Source organism: Monodon monoceros, unplaced genomic scaffold (genome assembly GCF_005190385.1).
Source record: "Monodon monoceros isolate NGI ecotype Baffin Bay Population unplaced genomic scaffold, NGI_Narwhal_1 Super_Scaffold_18, whole genome shotgun sequence".
NCBI classification, from domain to species: domain Eukaryota; kingdom Metazoa; phylum Chordata; class Mammalia; order Artiodactyla; family Monodontidae; genus Monodon; species Monodon monoceros.
The window spans coordinates 70,200,493-70,221,590 of record NW_021703774.1 but is presented as its reverse complement, the minus strand read 5'-3'; the positions used below and the strand labels follow the sequence as shown (position 1 = coordinate 70,221,590).

Below are 21,098 nucleotides of genomic sequence, written 5' to 3'. Positions count from 1 at the left end.
CAAAAAAAAAAAAAAAAAAAAAAAAAAAAAAACGGGCAGAAGGACGGCGGGCCACATTGGCCGGTCATGGCAGCGCGGAGCCAGGCCGCAGCAGCGCCTCTGCTCAGCAGAACCCGCCGCCTTCCTCTTCTCCACTGTGCTCAGCGCATGTTTGCCTCGCAGACTGAGGGGGAGCTCAAAGTGACCCAAATTCTCAAAGAAAAGTTTCCTCAAGCTACAGCTATCAAAGTCACTGACATTTCAGGAGGCTGTGGGGCAACGTATGAAATTCAAATTGAAATGGAAGAACTTAAGGAGAAGAGAACGGTCCAACAGCATCAGATGGTAAATCAGGCATTAAAAGAAGAAATCAAAGGTATGCACGGGGCTTTCCTGGTGGCGCAGTGGTTGAGAATCCGCCTGCCAATGTAGGGGACACCGGTTCGAGCCCTGGTCCAGGAAGATCCCACATGCCGTGGAGCAACTAAGCCCGTGTGCCACAACTACTGAGCCTGCGCTCTACAGCCTGTGCTCCACAATGAGAGAAGCCACCGCAATGAGAAGCCCATGCACCTCAACGAAGAGTAGCCCCCGCTCACCACAACTAGAGAAAGACCGCACGCAGCAACGAAGACACAACACAGCCAAAAATAAATTAATTAATTAAATAAATTAAAAAAAAAAAAAAAAGGTACACACGGATTGCAGACATTTACCTCTGTCCCCAGACATTGAGCATGCCCTGGCTGTGTAGATGTTGCTGCTAAAACCTTGGATGAATCTTACTGCCACCATTCTTTCCTAGGCATGTGACAAAAAATTTATCTATTTTATTCATAGACATTTCCATATTGTAACTATAGAAGAATACGGCATCTATTTAGATGTTAATTAAAGGCAACAGACAACTAAAAAAAAAAAAATGGGCAGAAGAACTGAATAGACATTTTTCCAAAGAGGAAATGCAGATGGCCAACAGGTACATGAAAAGATGCCCAAGATCCCTAATCATCAGAGAAATGCAAATCAAAACCGCAATGAGATACCCACTTGTGAGGATGGCCATCATCAAAAAGTCTACAAATAACAAATGTCGGCAAGGATATGGAGAAAAGGGAACCGTTGTACACTGTTGGTGGGAATGTAAATTGGTGCAGCCACTGTGAAAAACAGTATGAAGGTTTCTCAAAAAACTAAAAACAGAACTACCATATGACCCAGCAATTCCACTCCTGGGTGTATATCTGAAAAAAACAAAAACACTAATTCGAAAAGATACATGCACCCAATGTTCACCGCAGCATTATTTACAATTGCCAAGATATGGAAGCAACTATCTATCTATCTATATCTATATCTGTATATCTACACACACACACACACACACACACACACACACACACAAAGGAATACTACTCAGCCATAAAAAAGAATGAAATGTTGCCATTTGCAGCAACATGGATGGACTTGGAGAGTATTATGCTAAGTGAAATAAGCCAGACAGAGAAAGACAAATACTGTATGATATCACTTATACGTGGAATCTAAAAAATACAAAAAATTAGTGAATATAATAAAAAAGAAGCAGACTCACAGATGTAGAGAACAAACTAGTGGTTACCAGGGGAGACAGGGAAGGGGGAGGGGCAATATAGGAGTAGGAGATTAGCAGAGGTAGTAGAGGTACAAACTACTATGTATAAAATAAGTTACAAGGATATATTGTACAAAATGGGGAATACAGCCAATATTTTACAATAACTATAACTGGAGCATAACCTTTAAAAATTGTGAATCAGTATACTGTACACCTGTAACATATAATATTGTACATCAACTATATTTCAATAATAAAAAAATTTTAATTTAAATTTTTTTAAAAGACCCAAATTTTTAAAAACATACACACTGTGCCACCCCTCTGCCTAAACCCTTCTGTGGCTCCCCACGGCCTCTAGGATAGAGGTGAACCCCTTAAGCAAGGCACCTGCACGATCTGACACTTGCCTACCTCTCCAGCCCCATCACACCATAGACTCGAGCCACATTTTGTCTTCATTCACACTCCCCCAAAATACCCTGCACTGTCATTCATGTCTCTGGGCCTTTGCACGTTTCCTGGGCCAAGAGTGACCTTCCTCTCTTGGCCTATCGCATTCCTAGTCAACCTAGACCCAAATACGCTCTCACTACTCCCACTGCCCCACCCTCCCGAGCCACCTCCTCTTCTGTGCTACCTCTGCTGGACATCAGGCCTCTCTGGGAAACAATCTAAGTGCATTAAGTATCTGCTTACTGGGCTGTGAGCTCTTTGAGTGTGGAAACAAGGTCTTTTTCATCCTCCGGTTTCTCCCTGACCCCCAGCACCTAGCAGAGTGCCCAGTATGTGAGAAAAACTCCATTAATGTTTGCAGAATTAATTATCAAATTAAGGAGTGAGTGAACCCCTGGGCAGCACTGATAGCGCCTTGTTTATGTTCCTCATGAAGCTACTTAACCTCCAGAAGGACCAGCAGTACTCAGAATACTCAACCCCCGATTTTCTCTCTGATCTCCATTCCTCCCCACATGGGAGGGCGGTGGGGTCTCGCCACAACCAGGAGTCATGTGAGGTGGTATCTCTGAGGGGAAAAGAGCAACTGAGATCCAGAGGCCCTGAGTAACGCCTCCAGCTTATGTGAACACAGGTCACTGAACAGTGATGGCAAAGCAGCCAGACTGGTTACTGAGTTCACTTTTCCATGAAACGAGCATGTCAACGTGTGGCCACTGCCATCAAGGACTCTGCAATTAGCAGTCCCCTGGCAGCAGGGCGCAGCTGTGCGACACCACCCCACAGCACGGCTCCAAGTCTCTGGGTACCTGCTCTGCAGGGGGAGCAGATCCCAGAGCCCAAAGGAGCAGCGAGTCTCCAGAAGACCCCTCGGGGGCTCTAAGTGATGTGACGTGATAGGCCATTAGCTTTCCAAATTCTATTTTCCCTACACAAAGTATGAACAGTATATTATACCTGGTTTACATCCCCTGAGCACCACCAACTGGTAGGGAAGGAAGGTGCCCAACTTGGAAAGACGACAGTGGGAACCTGACCTAGGGGTGGGGATGAGGAGATCCACAAAGTGGACAAACCACGCACAAAGGGCTGGCCTCAGACCACTGGGAGGGTTGGCTGGGCTTGGACCCCAGCCTGGTTCTCACTTGGCAAGGCCGAGGACTCCCTGCCACATGCATGGGGCAGACCCGGCTGGCAGAGAATCTGAGCCTTTCCAAAGCAGCCCCTGGCCAGCCCCAAGGGCATTTCTGGGGATTCTGGCCACCGGTGGAAACATTTTGAATAATGGAGCGCAGAGGCAAACACAGACAGGAAAAGGTGCCAGGAGCCACATACCAGAGCTGCCTCTAAGAGCTGCAAACATCTCAGAGGACACCCGGGCGGGCAGGCAGGGAGAGAGGCAGGCGGGCAGGGGCCGCCACAAGGCTGAGGAGGGGTACACGGGGAGCCAGGGATTTCTAAGACTCAACCTGAGGACCTGGCAGGAAAGGCACTGGAAATTGTACTTCTCCTTTTGGTCTGTCTATTTGTCTCTTATAATTTATCTAGTACTTCCTGAAAGGTCACTGGGTGGCGATTTCAATACTGTAAAATTTGTAGAGATGCTCTCAAAGAAATGTACAAATTTCACAGTTTTACCCTGGCTTAAAGGGAATCTATTTTATTAAAAGTGTCTATTCTGAGTGCACTTTAGGCACTCAGATGGATAGGATTTGGCGACCGACTGGTTAGTGATCCAAAAGGCCTTGTGCTATTAAAAGATTCACTGTGTTTTTTTGCGGGTGGTAAAAAGAGATAGAAATCAAAGGCATTTGCCAAGGTATGGTTTGTGGATGGAGAAGAGAGCGGTGTGTGAGATCACAAAATGCTCTGTTGCCTTCCAGCTCCCCGAAGCAGGAAGCTGGGTAAGAAACGCAGATTAAAAGCAGAAGGATGCACGTCCTGCGAAGGCTCTCCACCTCCTGAAATCTCACAGGACCCCCTCTCACTTCCCTCTCTCAGCTCCTCATTAGCTAAATTCAATCTTTGTCATTCAAAGGAAAATAAACAGGGAGCAAGCGCCTGAGGGGAGAAAGAGTCCCTATATTGGAACAAAACAGCTTCTACAAGCAAACACCTTTTTCCCCAGCCCCAGTCAGAATTCTCTATTTCTCTCCAAATAGCAGAGCCATTTCCTTCCCGTCAGCCCAGTGATGCACAACTTCCTGTCAGAACAGCTGAGGAATCTAGGGAAATGTGTCTTCCTTCACAGCCTCCACTTCAGGTCTGCCGAGCCTCCAATGGTGCCAAGGAGCAGAGTAGAGGGTACCCAGGAAGGGGGCCCCTCCCCAACTCTGTCTCCACGGACACCCTCCCCTGAGCCCAGCCCCACCCCAGATCAGACCACCACATCCAGACTTAGTGTACCACATGTCAGCATCTTGGCCCTCTGTCTCCTAGAGACCTGCGTGGGGATCAGCCCTTCCATCTGCAAAGCCACCAGGAAGAGTCTCATGGAGGCCTGGTCATGTGCCATCAACCCCCACTCCTTCCAGCTTCCCTCTCAGACATCCTGGTCTGATCATGAACTCCCTGGAGACTGTCAGGAAGCCGGAGGCCTGCCCTAGGGCAGAGACAGTTTCTGTTTTAACCTGAGACGGGGAAAGGAAGGAAGGGCTTTTCTAGTAAAGATGGGCCACGGTCAGCCACTTCAGGGTCAGCACTCAAGGCAAACCCACCATGGAGAAGAAATGAAAACCCTCCTTCTCCCTTCAGATCCCACAATAAGTGGCATGAGAGGCAGGGAACTGAATTAAAAAATAATCACCTCCATTAACTGAGTCTTCCCCACGTGTCTGCATGATCTCCTTTAACCACCCCCCCCACAAACTCTATGACGTGGTTCCCAACTTTGCAGCTCAGTATCACCTGGAAAGTTTTTGCAACTCCCGATACCAGGTTGCACCCCAAACCAATGAAATCAGAAGGTAGAAAGCTGGAAATCAGTCATTATTAGCACTATTTAAAGATTCCCAGGTGATTCCAAAATGTAGCAAAGTTTGGGAACCAGGAAGGTATTATTACTCCCATTTTCTTAATGAGGAAATTGACACTCAAAGAAATTAAGTCACTTGCCTAAAGTCACACAGCTTGTAGGTGATGGAGTCAGGATTCCAGCTCACACCTCTGTGATTCCAGTATGGAGCCCCCCTCACTCCAAACTTCCTACAGAAAGTCTTTCAGATCTACCAGGTACTGCTCTCCCCGCTCCGGAGCATCCCCAGGGCAGGAGCAAGGACAACACGGGCAGGCGGGGCTGGGGAGAGTGGGCTGAGTGTGTGCGAGGGGCCTCGCAGGAAGTAATCTAATTAGTAGGTTCTGCTCCTTCCTCATCCACTTAAATTCTCTCCAGAACAAAGCCCTGGCCTAAGAGGATCCCAAGAGGATGGCCAGGCACGAGGGAAACACAGCAAGAGTATATGTGTGTGGCTGCGTGAATACAGGACAGTGGGCGCTAAGCAGGGCACACATAGCCTGGAAAGGGTGGGAGCCCTGGGGAGCCAGCAGGTGAGGGGCTAGTGCTCAGACCCGAGAACCTGGGGTTGATCTGCTTCTTCACCGGCTGTTGGACTTGGGGAAGTTACTTCCCCTCTGAACCTCTGACCCCTCCTCTGTGTGACAGAAGGTCCTTTCAGCCCTGTGCGCCATAGTGCAAAGAATTCCCAGGGCTGCTTTGATGGCGGCCCCATGCTCAGGCCTGAGTGGGTGTGGGTATGGGACCAGCTGAGGCCTCACCCCAGGCAGGCAGAGTCCATACACAGTTCAGGCACCCACAGACCCCCCAGGCTCTCAGGGCTGTGTGGCCAGGCCAGGGAGGTCAGCACAGCTGCTGAACATATGGGAAAGGAGCCCCTGGGGCAGCACCCCACACCTGCCTGTCCCAGCCATGATCCCCCGAAATCTGTCAGCTCCCCCTCACCCAGTCCCACCCTGCAAGTTGGGCAGGAGGGTGCTGAGAGCATCTGGAATTGCCCTGCTCACCTGAAAGCCCCCCACTCTCCACCACACCCCGCTGACTCAAGTGCCAGATAGAATGTGGTTTCCCCTCTGTGGTTTATTCAGGGGCCAGCCCTTCTCCAAGCCTTCCCTGGTCCTCCCTGACATAATTAAAGGCTCTGTGCTACGTCCGTTGTTGGCTCAAGCCTCTCTCCTGCACCGACCGTACTTCACCCACCCATCATCTGCTTACACCTCTGTTACCGTAAGACCCTCGAGGCAGGGGTCTGGGTAGGAGTCTGCAGGGCAGCAAAGCAGCGCGGTCAGGAGAATGGGCTACCGAGTCAGAGGACCTGGCTCAAGCCTTGCTTTGCCACGCACTGGCCCTGTGACCAAGCCTCAACTTACGCATCATACAACGGGGAAATAAGGGCAGTGACTTCATCAAGTTGTTGCAAATATTAAATGAGATGACACATGTAAACAAGGGGCTTAGCACAGAGCCTATGCCTAGGGTAGGAGCTCAGTAAGAGCTACGAACGCTTTTTTTCATCTCCGTGGTTCTAGCACCTAACACAAGCCGTGGCCCACAGAGCCAGGCACGTAATAAGTATGTTGAACTGAGCCGAACCCAGCCTGTTGGCAGCCTTCACAGGCTGCTCGGCCTTTCCAGAAGCTAGGTACCCCTACCCACTCCCGTAAACAGGGCTGATCTCTGCAGCCACCGTGCAGAACGTCCTCCTTCCCCAGAACAAGAAGTGTTAGTATGTTAGTGCCTTCTGGAGAAGCCCTCTGCCCGGCCCCTCCCACCACCCCACCTCTGCAGCTGATACCCACACCCCTTCTGTCTGAGCCCCCCAGCTGCCCAGGCTTCCAGGCAGCACCCACAGCAGCCAGACCTCAAGTACCCTCAGTCCCAACCTCAGCCTTCATCAGAGCCGAAGTCAAAGATTAGCAAGGGCTCAGGGAGGGCAGGAGGGAAAAGCAGAAGATGGAGCCCAGCCCAACCAGAGGCCCAAACCCTTCAAAGCAATGATCAGAAACCAGGGAGGTCAGGTGAGTTCTCTCCTCCAGGTGCCTTCTCACCCTCACTTCCCAGAGAGCCGGAGCAAAAGGCACTTGGCAACGGTTACAGCTCCAGATGGCAGTCCACAACCTCTGAGAGACAGGACAGTTTGGAGAAATAATGACCCGGGGGACTTCCCGGGGAAAGTTGTCTGTACACGGAGGGGCTGCTGTGAGATTTAATGAAGCCAGTTCCACATGAGAGGGGAGCACAGGGCAGTGTGCCCCTGCCTCGGTGACACCCCTGTGAGGGGGAGGGATGGCCATGCGGCCAGGCGGCAGAAGGACAGACACAGCACCAGCTGGGAAAGGCTGACAGTCCCCCCTCAGGACCAGGAGCGGTTGGGGAAGGAGAAGAGAATGGGTGTCCCCCGTTACACACAGATCTGGGCGGGCGCTCTCACTCCCACTCTTTCCCCTCCTCAGCCCTCCTCCAGTCCCTCCATTATGCAAATCAAGTGACTACACAGATTTGCATAATTCATGCTTTATTAGTACGCGCTCTTGTCAGGCTTTCAGATTTTAAAAAGCAATTTTGCTATCTTTAATGGAGTATAAGAGTCAAGGGGAGAGGTTTTCTGTCCTTTTCTCACTAAACATAAAAACAGTCTCTAAATCTTAAGTTGGGGAGAAGGTCAGTGAGAGAAATGAAGTGACTTCCAATTGGACACATGACCAAACACTTTGTTGACACCTTGGCCAAGAGTGTATAAAGGGCGTGGGTGCCAGGCACTGTGCAGATGACCCGTCCTGTCAGTCATGGCTCTTGCACAGACCACGGAGTGGTCTAGTCCAGTGCGCCAGAGAAAGTAGTGACTGCAGACACTACTATTATTAGGTCATCTGGGGTCCTGGGTGACGTGGTAACAACAAAACCCCCACCCTTCACCTGTATCACTTTTTTATATTTTACGCAGTACTTTCACTCCACTCTCTTACTCAATTTCCACAATAAGTCTATCTGGTTGGAAGGGAGACATTTTTACTCCCATTTTAGAGATGAGGAAGCTGGGGCCCAGAGAGGTAAAATTTACTCACCAAAAAGCAAACACAGGCAGTCTTTCCTCCATACCAGGGATGGCAAATACCTTGCCACTCCTCCATCCTTCCTTGCCCAGGACAGACATCACAAATCAATCACAGTCCTCTTCCCACCATGCTCAGATTGCACTTCAGGATCCTTCTCAACACAGCCCTTCTGGCGGCTAGTACCAGTTGCCCAGATAAAACCTGTTTGCTGTTCCTACACTACATCTTGCCAACTCCTCAATACCCAGCCAATACTGTGATGGTGCCATGAGTTTCTGAGAAGTGCGTACGGGCTAAGCTTAGCCTGGCTGCTCAGCCCCAGAAGCCGCAGACAGCCACACATAAGCCCACTCACTGGTTCCAAATGTGCTCCAAATGGAACCAGACGCACCTGCTTTGGGGAGCAGATCCAGAAGAGGGACCCTCATGCCCCCAAGTCTCAAAGGTCTGGGCTCTCCTCACTGCAGGGGCCCCATGACACAGGACCACAGAGGCCCATCTGGACTAATGCACACTTGCTTCAGATACAGCAGGGACCAAACGTATCTGGTTCCAAAACACACCCAGGCCTTGCTGATCCCTGGCAAGAGGTTCATACAGAAAAGGGGCCAAGCACTGCCAGATCCCAAGCACACACTGCCCTGGGCCGTGGGCCTCATCCAACCCCAGGGACACACTTTCCTCCCTTGTACATCGACTGAGGCTCTCCAGACTGGAGAGATGCTCCCACAATCCTTCCGCAGTGGGCCCCTCCCACAGCCCTGCAAGGAAACCTGTTAAATCATCATCATTAAACCCTAAAAGTGCTCATTTTGACCCTCATGCACATCCTGTCCTGCCAGGTGGAGAAATGTGAATCCCAGCATGTCTCCCATCTTCCCCAAAACCTCCCAGCTCCCCGAGCCCCAGGGCAGCCCTGGCCTCTCCCCGCCCCAGATGAAGGACCAGTCCCTCCTTGGAGGATGGGAAGCAGCCTGCCAGTCTCACAGAGCAGGGTGGCACAGTACCCACATCTGCTGGCACCAGCCGCCCTGTCTGGGGGGCTTTCCTTCTGGAACCCACAGGGCTCAGTGCTGGCCTCCTGCCAGGCCCGAGGGAGATGGAACACACCCTCTCCATGCCCACGTCCAAAGGGCCTAGACAATGCCTCCCCAGCCTGAGCTCACAGCCGGCACCTCCGCTGCCCGCATCTCCCCACGCCTTTCTCTCCCTTCACTTCCCGGCGAGGTCTCCTGGGCCCCAAATCTGAGCTGCCACTGCAATCATAAATGCCTCACTCTCCAAATCATCTCTGCTTCCTCAGCCACCGCTCCATGAGTTCCCCGCCTGGAATTGACAGTTCCAAGGCTCTTTTCTGGAGGACCTCTAGGCAGGGAATACCAAGGGCAGGGGGAGGGAGCATCTGGCCCTAGAGGGGGAAGAGTTCATCACTGACCTTATTGAGCAGTGATGGTGGTAACCGAAGGACCTTTAGTTGGTTTTCTTTACTTTCACTTTTTTTTTTTTTTTTGCGGTACGTGGGCCTCTCACTGTTGTAGCCTCTCCCGTTGCGGAGCACAGGCTCCGGACGCGCAGGCTCAGCCGCCATGGCTCACGGGCCCAGCTGCTCCGCGGCATGTGGGATCTTCCCTGACCGGGGCACGAACCCACGTCCCCTGCATCGGCAGGCAGACTCTCAACCACTGCACCACCAGGGAAGCCCTGACTTATTTTTTTACATTCTCTGCAGACAACATACCCCCCGCACTGTGCACTTGGGAGTAGGCTGCTCCTCCACGGCCCCTCCCCAGCCGTGGTGCACTGCTGCCATTAGGTGGCTGCAGCCAGCGTCTACAGGGCTGGCTCACATTTCTGGAGAGGACAGAACAAAGGAATACATGACAGGCAGCCACAGCAGCTAGAAAGCCCAGCCTTCAGAAGCTCCCCCACCCACTTCTCTTTACAGTTGGGGAAATAAGTGTGGTAAGGTAGGCATGAGGGCGGCCCCTAAGCCCAAGCTCCTGTCTCCACCACCCACACACGTCGGCAATGAGGATGACACCTGGAAGCAAGTGGCAGAGCCAGGAGTTGACCCAAGGTCTACCCGACCCCCTCGCCACCCACCCTGTCCCCTGGCCTCTCCTCGGGGCTGCCTCCCACCAACCCTCTCTGCCCCCCGCCTGGCTTTCTCTTCATTCATTCACCAAACACTTGCCAAGAGCCCCTATGAGCCAGGCACCTGTGGGAGGCTTTCCCAGCCCTCATCTCACGGATCCTCCCAACAACCATGCCCACTTTATGGATGAGGATGCTGCCACCCCAGAGAGCCCACACCTGCCCAGGCCACCCTGAAAGGGAAGGGGCAGAGCCAGGGCGGGTATCAGGTCACTGATCCCAAATCCAGGGCTCTCTCTTCTCTGGAGGCTGCACTGGGCCAAGACCCAGTGGGGCCCTGGGCAGAGGTGAGGCCAGCCTCTGGGCAGGAGGCGCTGAGGACCAAGGCCCGGCTGGCCCTACTAACCCCGCTCCCAAGCACCACACTGGGACCACCTGCAATGACGCTGGGTTTCTGAAAAGCTGATTCCAAGCTAGCCAGTAAGGGTGGTTCCTGTGAACCCCACTGCTGGAAGACGCCCAGCATCGCCCAATTCCTGCAGGGTATCCCCCTGGGATCCCCGCCGAAACCCTCAGAGCCGACACACTCAAGACAGAACTCATCATCTCGACCACCTCCCGGGGCTCCATTTCCTTTACAGGCAACAAGGCCCTGCTCTCCCCACCCCGTCACGCCAGTCTGTCACCGTGTCTTGTAAACTGAAAGAGTGGCCAAGTACTGAGCTAAGAACTTTACACCTGTGTCCTTATTAATCCTCTCTCACAACACCCCGTGGGCTGAGCACCATGACCCCCATTTCACACATGCACAGGCTGAGGTTCAGGGAGACTGGGCAACTTGCCCAAACACACAGCCTGTCAGCACCCGAGCTGTGATGTGAGCCCAAGCGGAGCTGGCTCCGGCACGCTGCCGCTATTCCACCCCTGTCTTTGAAAACGAGCAGGAAGAGGGTGTGTTCCATCTCCCTCGGGCCTGGCAGGAGGCCAGCGCTGAGCCCTGTGGGTTCCAGAAGGAAAGCCCCCCAGCCAGGGTGGCTGGTGCCGGCTGGTGTGGGCACTGTGCCACCCCACCCTCTGGGACTGGCAGGCTGTTTCAGTGCTCACAGCCTCCCATCCTCCAAGAAGGCATTGGTTTTGAGCAGAGCAGTGAGGGGATCAGGGCACAGTACTCACTTTGACCCTCACACACCACATCCAGGGTGGAGAAATGTGAAGCCCCCCCACATACTACCTACCTCCCTAAAGCCCCCGCCTCCTCCTCCATCTTCCCTCCCTTTGCCTCCAGCCTGGTTCAAGCCTTCACCTCTCCTTCTGTAGAACTATTGCAATAACCTTCTAACCAGCCTCCCTGCTTCAAGCTTCCTTCTTTTAGAAACAATCCATCCTCTCCCGGGGCTTGATCATGCCACTAGTCTGCTCAAACACTTTCCATGGCTCCCTGTTCCTTTAGACAAAAGTGCAGACTCGGGCCTCCCTGGTGGCGCAGTGGTTGAGAATCTGCCTGCCAATGCAGGGGACACGGGTTCGAGCCCTGGTCTGGGAAGATCCCACATGCCGCGGAGCAACTAGGTCCGTGAGCCACAACTACTGAGCCTGCGCATCTGAAGCCTGTGCTCCGCAACAAGAGAGGCCGCGATAGTGAGAGGCCCGCGCACCGCGATGAAGAGTGGCCCCCGCTCGCCACAACTAGAGAAAGCCCTCGCACAGAAACAAAGACCCAACACAGCCAAAAGTAAAAATAAATTAATAAAAAGTGCAGACTCCTCCGCCTGGTGTGCAAGCCCCATGGGCAGCTTCCACGTCCCTTTCCAGTCTTCTCTTCCCAGCGCTTCCAGGAAAACCTGCCTCCTTTGTCCCCCCCCCAGAGAACACCAGGCACTCTCCAACTTTGAGCCTCTGCCCAAACTGTGCCATCAGCTTGGAATACTCTTGGAATACTCTTCCCCTTTTGCCTCATGAAGTCCTCCCTACCTACGAAGCCCGCACGACCCCCACTTCCTCTAAGAAGCCCCCAGGCGTGAGGAGTCACCGGCATGCCCTCATGTGACACCGCACCTCATTAGGGCACTTGTCACAGCCTGCCTCTCCTCAGAGCTGTGGCAGCCTGGCCACCCAACCCCCAACCACGGACTCTCCATCTCTTTGTCCCCCAGCATTTCCGGGGCCAGTGCCTGGCATAGAATGGGCTTCAGAGAAAGTCTACCCAGAAGAACTTCCTCAGACCTTCAACATATCAATGCAGATCCTTCCCTGACAGTGGGGCCTGTCTTTCCCTGTGGCCAGTCTTAAGCTCAGAGCAAATACTTGTTTCCTGAGGTGGTTACTGGGGAATCATGGCCCACTCACCCCAAAAGGATTCTAGCGGTGCCTGGGCTGGCACACTTAGCTGTCTCTCCCCTGCCTGGAAACCTGCCACTCAGCTGGCTCTGTCCCCCACTCACACAGCCCACAAATAATAGCTCTGCGCTTTCCTGCAAATTCCATCTTCCCAAATGGAGACTTTAGCTCCACCTGTTCAAGAAAACACAAAACAAGAAGTGAAATGGAGTAGGCCTGGGGGAACAGTCACGTGGCCCTGCAGGGGCAGAGGGGCATCCCTGGGCTCCCCTCTCCTAAAGTATCATTCATGCACATGTACAAAGACTCTAATCCCGCCACCTCCCCTTGGCCAGCACATCCCAGGTGATGGAGCATCTTCCCCACGCAGACTCTCACTGTGTCCACACCACTGTGGACACCGCTGTCCCGTTTACACACGAGACCTGCATGGATGAAGGACACGGAGACCAGACACAAGGACACACTCCCCCGAGTCGGGCTTTGAACTCAGGTCTTCCGACTCCTGGTCCAGAGCCCTTTATGACACAGGGCTGACCCTGAGAAAAGGGTAGGGGGAGAGAGGGATTAGAATGGCATGTTGAAGCTGATAAAGCAATCTCATCTGTTTTCTCATTTCTCCTCACAAGAAGCCTGTGAGAATGAGTCATCTAAAGCAGGGATTCCCAGCCCCAGAGCTACTCACACTGGGGCCGGGCAATTCTTTGCTGTGGGGACTGTCCTTTGTGTTGTAGGATGTTTACCAGCATCCCTGGCCTCTACCCACGAGATGTCTGTAACAGCCTTCCCCTACTCTTGATGATGAAAAATGTCTGCGGGCATTGCCAGACATCCCACTGGGGAGCAAAATCACCCCAGTTGAGAACCGTGATCTAAAGGCACAGGGCGATGGGGCTTCCCTGGTGGCTCAGTGGTTAAGAATCCACCTGCCAATGCAGGGGACACGGGTTCGAGCCCTGGTCCGGGAAGATCCCACATGCCACGGAGCAACTAAACCCATGTGCCACAACTACTGAGCCTGCGTTCTAGAGCCCGTGCACCACAACTATTGAAGCCCATGCACCTAGAGCCCGTGCTCTGCAACAAGAGAAGCCAGCTCAGTGAGAGGCCCACACACCGCAACGAAGAGTAGCCCCCGCTCACCGCAACTAGAGAAAGCCCACACGCAGCAACGAAGACCCAATGCAGTCATAAATAAATAAATAAATAAATTTTTTTAAATTATAAAAATGAAGGCACAGGGCGAGATCCCAGCCTCGTGGAAGGCAGGAGACTCCCCACGGTCTCACTCTCCCCCATTCAGGCAGGTGCTTCCTTCTCCTCTACCCATACTCTCTGCTCATCGGGCATCCTCAATCCAACACTACGACAGATGTTCCCTTCTGCACCATCTCCCGCCGCTCGGGGGACAGAATTGGCCTGCCCACAGGCAATTCTCACATCCGTGGAAGGAAGAAGGAATCAATATTTACTGAGAGTCAACATTCACTAAGTGTCACATCTCAGAGCTAAGGTCACTCATTAACATCACTTCACAAAACCGCCCCGGCAGGCACCATCACCCCCATTCAAGAGATGCACTAACGGACTCAAAAATTAAATCACTGAAGTTTCACAGCCAATAAGGGTCAGTCTCTGGATCTGAACCCAGGTCAGAAGACCCGTGCCCAGCAGGCCTGGGTTACCAGAATGGAGTGGCCTTGGTCCACAGGTCCCAAGACCCTCACCCTCCAGGCCCAGGTCCCATCATCGGACACTGGTAGGGATGGGAGAAGACCTTCAAGGCCACTCCTGCCCCCTTTCCCAACTCTCCTCCCAGCTGGAAAGGGAGCAGGTGTGATGGCACTCGGCATGGTCCCTGAGAGCCCCAGGCACTCAGTGACACGTGAGGCTGGGGGGTTCCCAGGGGCCGGGCCTCTCCGCCTCCCTGGCTCTGAGACCTGGCGGAGGTCGCCCGCCTCTCCACTCCCCCTCCACCTGTAGCACGTTAATCCCTTCCTCCACATCCCTGCAGAGTTAAAGTGCTAGGAAATCAGGAATGTGTGTCTTCAGAGTTTTGTACTGTTTCAGTAACTTCCCCTAAAATTGGCTTTCCCAGCATGCTGGGGGAGCTTTTGACCATGTATGACTCTTTTTATTCATCATACTGCTCTGGGGTCCGCTAGGAGCAGGGAGATGTGACCTTGAAATATGGCTCTGACCCAGAGGACCCTAGCAACTTCCAGTGACCTTCAGGGAGTAAGCACCAATGGTGCTGGAGGCACAGAGAATTTATCTGAAAGTTTTTAAAATTCAGCTGTGCCAAGAACTGCCCTCTGGAATGGGAGGGGAGCCATCCATCCGTATGGTGCAGGGGTTCGGGCAGAAGCTTGCCATGCCCCAGGCCTCTGACCTCCCACAGCCTCAGGGCACAGGCCACCCACATTATATCAAAATGGACACATCTCAAACCCAGCAAATCCAACCCCAAACTCTCACCTTCTCCCCAAAACTGCTTCTCCCACAGTCTTCTCCAACCCCATTAATGGAAATTCCATCCTTATGTTTGCTTGGGCCGAACTCTTGGCCTCATCCTTGACCTTCCCCTTTCTCTCCCACCTCCCCCACTGCCACATCCCTGCATCCAGCTCATCAGGAATGCCTTCCTTCCCAAAATTCCAAGGCTCCAACCACTTCTCACCAACTCACTGCTACCACCTGGCTCCGAAACACCAGGACCTCTCACCCGGATTGTGACCACAGCTTCTTAACCGGGCGCCTTTGCCCCCACCTCTTCGTCTATTCCCAGCACTGCAGCCAGAGCCATCCTACTAAAACGTAAGTCAGATCTTGTTACTTCTCCACTCAAAGCCCTCCGTCTGCTCCCATTTCACCCAGGGTGGTAGCCAAACTCCTCACAATGGCCTACAGAACCCCGCAGTGGGTCCCACCTCCTCTCTGACCTCATACCCCTCAGCTCCCTCGATGCCCCCATCACTTACCAAGTCAACCTCACTGCCAAAGACCTGCGCTGTCCAACACAGTAGAAACTTGCCACATGTCCACTGAGGCCTGGCAATGTGGCTAGTGTAACGGAATTTTTTAATGTATATCATTTTCAATAACTTACATGTTAAAAATGATACTCCATTCATTTATCAGAAAACTTTTAAATATATTTGCAACAACCTGGGTGTGTGAGTCTACTTTTTTAACTGTAAATTTTATGAGCTCTAAACACAGATCAGGTATTTCCAGTGAAGATTTAGTATCCAGTTGAGATGTGCTGTAAGATACATAACACACCAGATTTCAAAGACTTGTAGGAAAAACAGAATCTAAACTATCTCAATAATTTTTACATTGATTATATGTTGAAATGGTAATATTTTTACTATATTGGGTTAAATAGAAAATATCACTAACATTAGTTTCACATTTCTCTTTTTCTTTTCTCTAATATGGCTACTGGACAACCTAAACTTCCAGATGTGGCTTCTATTATATTTTTACTGGACAAGGCTGCCCAGACCATGTCAGGCATAATGCCGATCCAGTGCCTTCACACTGCTCTTTCCTCTTCTGCCGTGGCTCGCTCACTCCCTTGCCTCCTAAACATCTTTCACCAGTTGTCGCCTTCTTAGTGAGATCTTCCCCACCTATTTAAAATCATAACTCTTCCCTCAGAACTCCCTGCCCTCCCATCCCACCTTTCTTTCTCTTCGTATCATTTATTGCTATCTAACAAAAAGGATAATTAACACATAGTTTATTGTCAGTTTTACCTCCTAAAATGTAAGTTCCAGACTGACATGTACACACTGCCCTATTTTAAATGGATAACCAACAAGGGTCTACTGTATAGCACAGGGAAGTCTGCTCAATATTATGTAACAACCTAGATGGGAAAAGATTTTGAAAAAGAATAGATACATGTATATGTATAACTGAATCACTTTGCTGTACACCTGAAACTAACACAACATTGTTAATCAACTATACTCCAACATAAAATAAAAAGGTTTTTAAAAAATCTCCAAAACAAATGTATGCTCCTACATATCGATAATTACCTTAATGTGAACGGAATAAATGCTCCAACCAAAAGACACAGGCTCGCTGAATGGATACAAAAACAAGACCCATATATATGCTGTCTACAAGAGACCCACTTCAGTCCTAGGGACACATACAGACTGAAACTGAGGGGATGGAAAAAGATATGCCATGCAAATGGAAATCAGAAGAAAGCTGGAGTAGCTATACTCATATCAGGTAAAGTAGACTTTAAAATAAAGAATGTTACAAGAGACAAGGAAGGACACTACATAATGATCAAGGGACCAATCCAAGAAGAAGATATAACAATTATAAATATACATGCATCCAACATAGGAGCACCTCAATACATAAGGCAAACGCTAACAGCTATAAAAGAGGAAATTGACAGTAACACAATAACAGTGGGGCACTTTAACACCTCACTTACACCAATGGACAGATCATCCAAAGAAAAAATTAATAAGGAAACACAAGCTTTAAATGACACAATAGACCAGATAGATTTAATTGATATTCATAGGACTTCCATCCAAAAACAGCAGATTACACTTTCTTCTCAAACACACATGGAACATTCTCCAGGATAGATCACATCTTGGGTCACAAATCAAGCCTCAGTAAATTTAAGAAGATTGAAATCATATCAAGTATCTTTTCTGACCACAATGCTATGAGATTAGAAATCAATTACAGGCAAGAAAACCTAAAAAGCACAAACACATGGAGGCTAAAAAATACGTTGCTAAAAAACCAAGAGATCACTGAAGAAATCAAAGAGGAAATCAAAAAATACCTAGAAACAAATGACAATGAAAACATGACGATCCAAAACCTATGGGATGCAGCAAAAGCAGTTCTAAGAGGGAAGTTTATAGCAATACAAGCCTACTGCAAGAAACAAGAAAAATCTCAAATAAACAATCTAACCTTACACCTAAAGGAAATAGAGAAAGAAGAACAAACAAAACCCAAAGTTAGTAGAAGGAAAGAAATCATAAAGATCAGAGCAGAAATAAATGAAGCAGAAACAAAGAAAACAACAGCAAAGATCAATAAAACTAAAAGCTGGTTCTTTGAGAAGATAAACAAAATTGATAAACCTTTAGCCAGACTCATCAAGAAAAAGAGGGAGAGGACTCAAATCAATAAAATTGAAATGAAAAAGGAGAAGTTACAACAGACACCACAGAAATCAAAGCACCCTAAGAGACTACTACAAGCAACTCTATGCCAATAAAATGGACAACCTGGAAGAAATGGACAAATTCTTAGAAAGGTAGAACCTTCCAAGACTGAACCAGGAAGAAACAGAAAATATGAACAGACCAATCACAAGTAATGAAATTGAAACTGTGATTAAAAATCTTGTAACAAACAGAAGTCCAGGTCCAGATGGCTTCACAGGTGAATTCTATCAAACACTGAGACGAGCTAACACCCACCCTTCTCAAACTCTTCCAAAAAACTGCAGAGGAAGGAACACTCCCAAACTCATTCTATGAGGCCACCATCACCCTGATACCAAAACCAGACAGAGATACTACAAAAAAGAAAATTACAGACCAATATCATTGATGAATATAGATGTAAAAATCCTCAACAAAATACTAGCAAACAGAATCCAACAACATATTAAAAGGATCATACACCGTGATCAAGTGGGATTTATCCCAGGGATGCAAGGATTCTTCAATATATGCAAATTAATCAATGTGATACACCATATTAACAAATTGAAGAAGAAAAACCATATGATAATGTCAATACAGGCAGAAAAAGCTTTTTACACAATTCAACACCAATTTATGATAAAAAGTCTCCAGAAAGTGGGCACAGAGGGAACCTACCTCAACATAATAAAGGCCATATATGACAAACCCACAGCAAACATCATTCTCAATAGTGAAAAACAGAAAGCATTTCCTCTAAGATCAGGAACAAGACAAGGATGCTCATTCTCACCACTATTATTCAACATAGTTTTGGAAGTTCTAGCCATGGCAATCAGAGAAGAAAAAGAAATAAAAGGAATACAAATTGGAAAGTCACTGTTTGCAGAGGACATGATACTATACATAGATAATACTAAAGATGCCACCAGAAAACTACTAGAGTTAATCAATGAATTTGGTAAAGTTACAGGATACAAAATTAATGCACAGAAATCTCTTGCATTCCTATACACTAACAATGAAAGATCAGGAAGAGAAATTAAGGAAACAGTCTCATTCACCATTGCAACAAAAAGAATAAAATGCCTAGGAATAAACGTACTGAAGGAGACAAAAGACCTGTACTCAGAAAACTATAAGACACTGATGAAAGAAATCAAAGATGACACAAACAGATGGAGATATATACCATGTTCTTGGATTGGAAAAATCAATATTGTGAAAATGACTATACTACCCAAAGCAGTCTACAGATTCAATGCAATCCCTGTCAAATTATCAATGGCATTTTCCACACAACCAGAACAAAAAAATCTTAAAATTTGTATGGAGACACAAAAGACCCTGAATAGCCAAAGCAGTCTTGAGGGAAAAAAATGGAGCTGGAGGAATCAGACTCCCTGACTTCAGACTATACTACAAAGCTACAGTAATCAAGACAATATGGTACTGGCACAAAAGCAGAAATATAGATCAATGGAACAGGATAGAAAGCTCAGAGTTAAAGCCACATACATATGGTCAACTAATCTATGACAAAGGAGGCAAGGATATACAATGGAGAAAAGACAGTCTCTTCAATAAGTGGTGCTGGGAAAACTGGACAGCTACATATAAAAGAATGAAATTAGAACACTCTCTAACACCATATACAAAAATAAACTCAAAATGGATTAAAGACCTACATGTAAGGCCAGACACTATAAAACTCATAGAGGAAAACATAGGAAGAACACTCTTTGACATAAATCACAGCAAGATCTTTTTTGACCCACCTCCTAGAGTAATGGAAGTAAAAACAAAAATAAACAAATGGGACCTAATGAAACTTAAAAGCTTTGCACAGCAAAGGAAACTAGAAACAGTACGAAAAGACAACCCTCAGAATGGGAGAAAATATTTGCAGATGAATCAACGGACAAAGGATTAATCTCCAAAATATATAAACAGCTCATGCAGCTCAATATTAATAAAACAACCCAATCAAAAAATGGGCAGAAAACTTAAGTAGACATTTCTCCAAAGAAAACATACAGATGGTCAAGAGGCACATGAAAGCTGTTCAACATCACTAATCATTAGATAAATGTAAATCAAAACTACAATGGGGGCTTCCCTCGTGGCAGAGTGGTTAAGAATCCGCCTGCCAAAGCAGGGGACACGAGTTCAAGCCCTGGTCCAGGAAAATCCCACATGCCGCAGAGCAACTAAGCCCGTGCACACCATAACTACTGAGCCTGCGCTCTAGAGCCCACGAGCCACAACTACTGAGCCCACAGGCCACAACTACTGAAGCCTGCACGCCTAGAGCCCGTGTTCCGCAACAAGAGAAACCACCGCAATGAGAAGCCCACACACCACAATGAAGAGTAGCCCCTGCTCACCACAACTAGAGAAAGCCTGCATGCAGCAATGAAGATCCAATGCAGCTAAAAATAAATAAATAAATAAAACTACAATGAGGTATCACCTCACACTGGTTAGAATGAGTATCATGACAAAATCTACAAACAACAAATGCTGGCAAGGGTGTGGAGAAAAGGGAACCCTCTTGCACTGTTGGTGGGAATGTAAATTGATACAGCCCCTATGGAGAACAGCATGGAGTTTCCTTAAAAAACTAAAAATAGAATTACCATATGACCCAGCAATCCCACTACTGGGCCTATACCCCAAGAAAACCATAATTCAAAAAGACACATGCCCCCTAATGTTCACTGCAGCACTATTTACAATAGCCAGGTCATGGAAGCAACCTAAATGCCCATCGACAGACGAATGGATAAAGAAGATGTGATACATATATACAATGGAATATTACTTAGCCATAAAAAGGAACAAAATTGGGTCATTTGTAGAGATGTGGATGGACCTAGAGGCTGTCATACAGAGTGAAGTAAGTCAGAATGAGAAAAACAAATATCCCATATTAACGCATATATGTGGAATCTAGAAAAATGGTACAGATGAACCGGTTTGCAATGCAGAAATAGAGACACAGATGTAGGAAACAAACATATGGACACCAAGGAGGGAAAGCAAGGGTGGTGATGGTGGTGGTGGTGGGATGAATTGGGAGACTGGGATTGACATATATACACTAATATATATAAAACAGATAACATAAGAACCTGCGGTATAAACAAATAAAATAAAATAAAATTCAAAAAATATATATATATGTTCCAGAGGCCAGGGTTTTTTATCTTTTATGGTTTCTTTGTACTATATCTGTGGTGTGTAGAACAATGCTGGGACAAAACAGATGTTCAATAACTATTTATTGAATGAATAAAGTTACGTATTTTTCGGCCTGGCCTCCCTACTCTGCTAGAAATTTCTAAAGAGCAGTG

The 21,098-nt window shown here is 48.6% G+C and overlaps 2 protein-coding genes across 6 annotated transcripts in view; one reads left to right on the top strand and one right to left on the bottom strand.

Moving 5' to 3' along the window:
• The window catches only part of KCNN3 (potassium calcium-activated channel subfamily N member 3), a 213,415-nt gene that overhangs the window by 137,013 nt on the left and 55,304 nt on the right, over positions 1–21,098 (bottom strand). The gene's annotated exons all lie outside the window — the stretch shown is intronic.
• On the top strand, positions 39–746 carry LOC114899917 (bolA-like protein 3). Of its 2 annotated transcripts, XM_029231083.1 has the most exons (3): positions 39–250; positions 334–355; positions 671–746. In XM_029231083.1, exons 1-3 carry the CDS (start codon positions 67–69, stop codon positions 744–746), a joined length of 282 nt encoding a protein of 93 aa, XP_029086916.1. In that variant the 5' UTR covers positions 39–66. The 2 variants fall into 2 exon arrangements, with proteins under 2 accessions (XP_029086916.1, XP_029086915.1); XM_029231082.1 differs by having other exon boundaries at positions 39–355; positions 671–714.

Coding starts and splice junctions, on each gene's coding strand:
- LOC114899917 (XM_029231082.1), top strand. CDS start 67: ATGGCAGCGCGGAGCCAGGCCGCAGCAGCGCCTCTGCTCAGCAGAACC. Junction 356..670: donor ATTAAAAGAAGAAATCAAAG/GTATGCACGGGG, acceptor AAAAAAAAAAAG/GTACACACGGATTGCAGACA.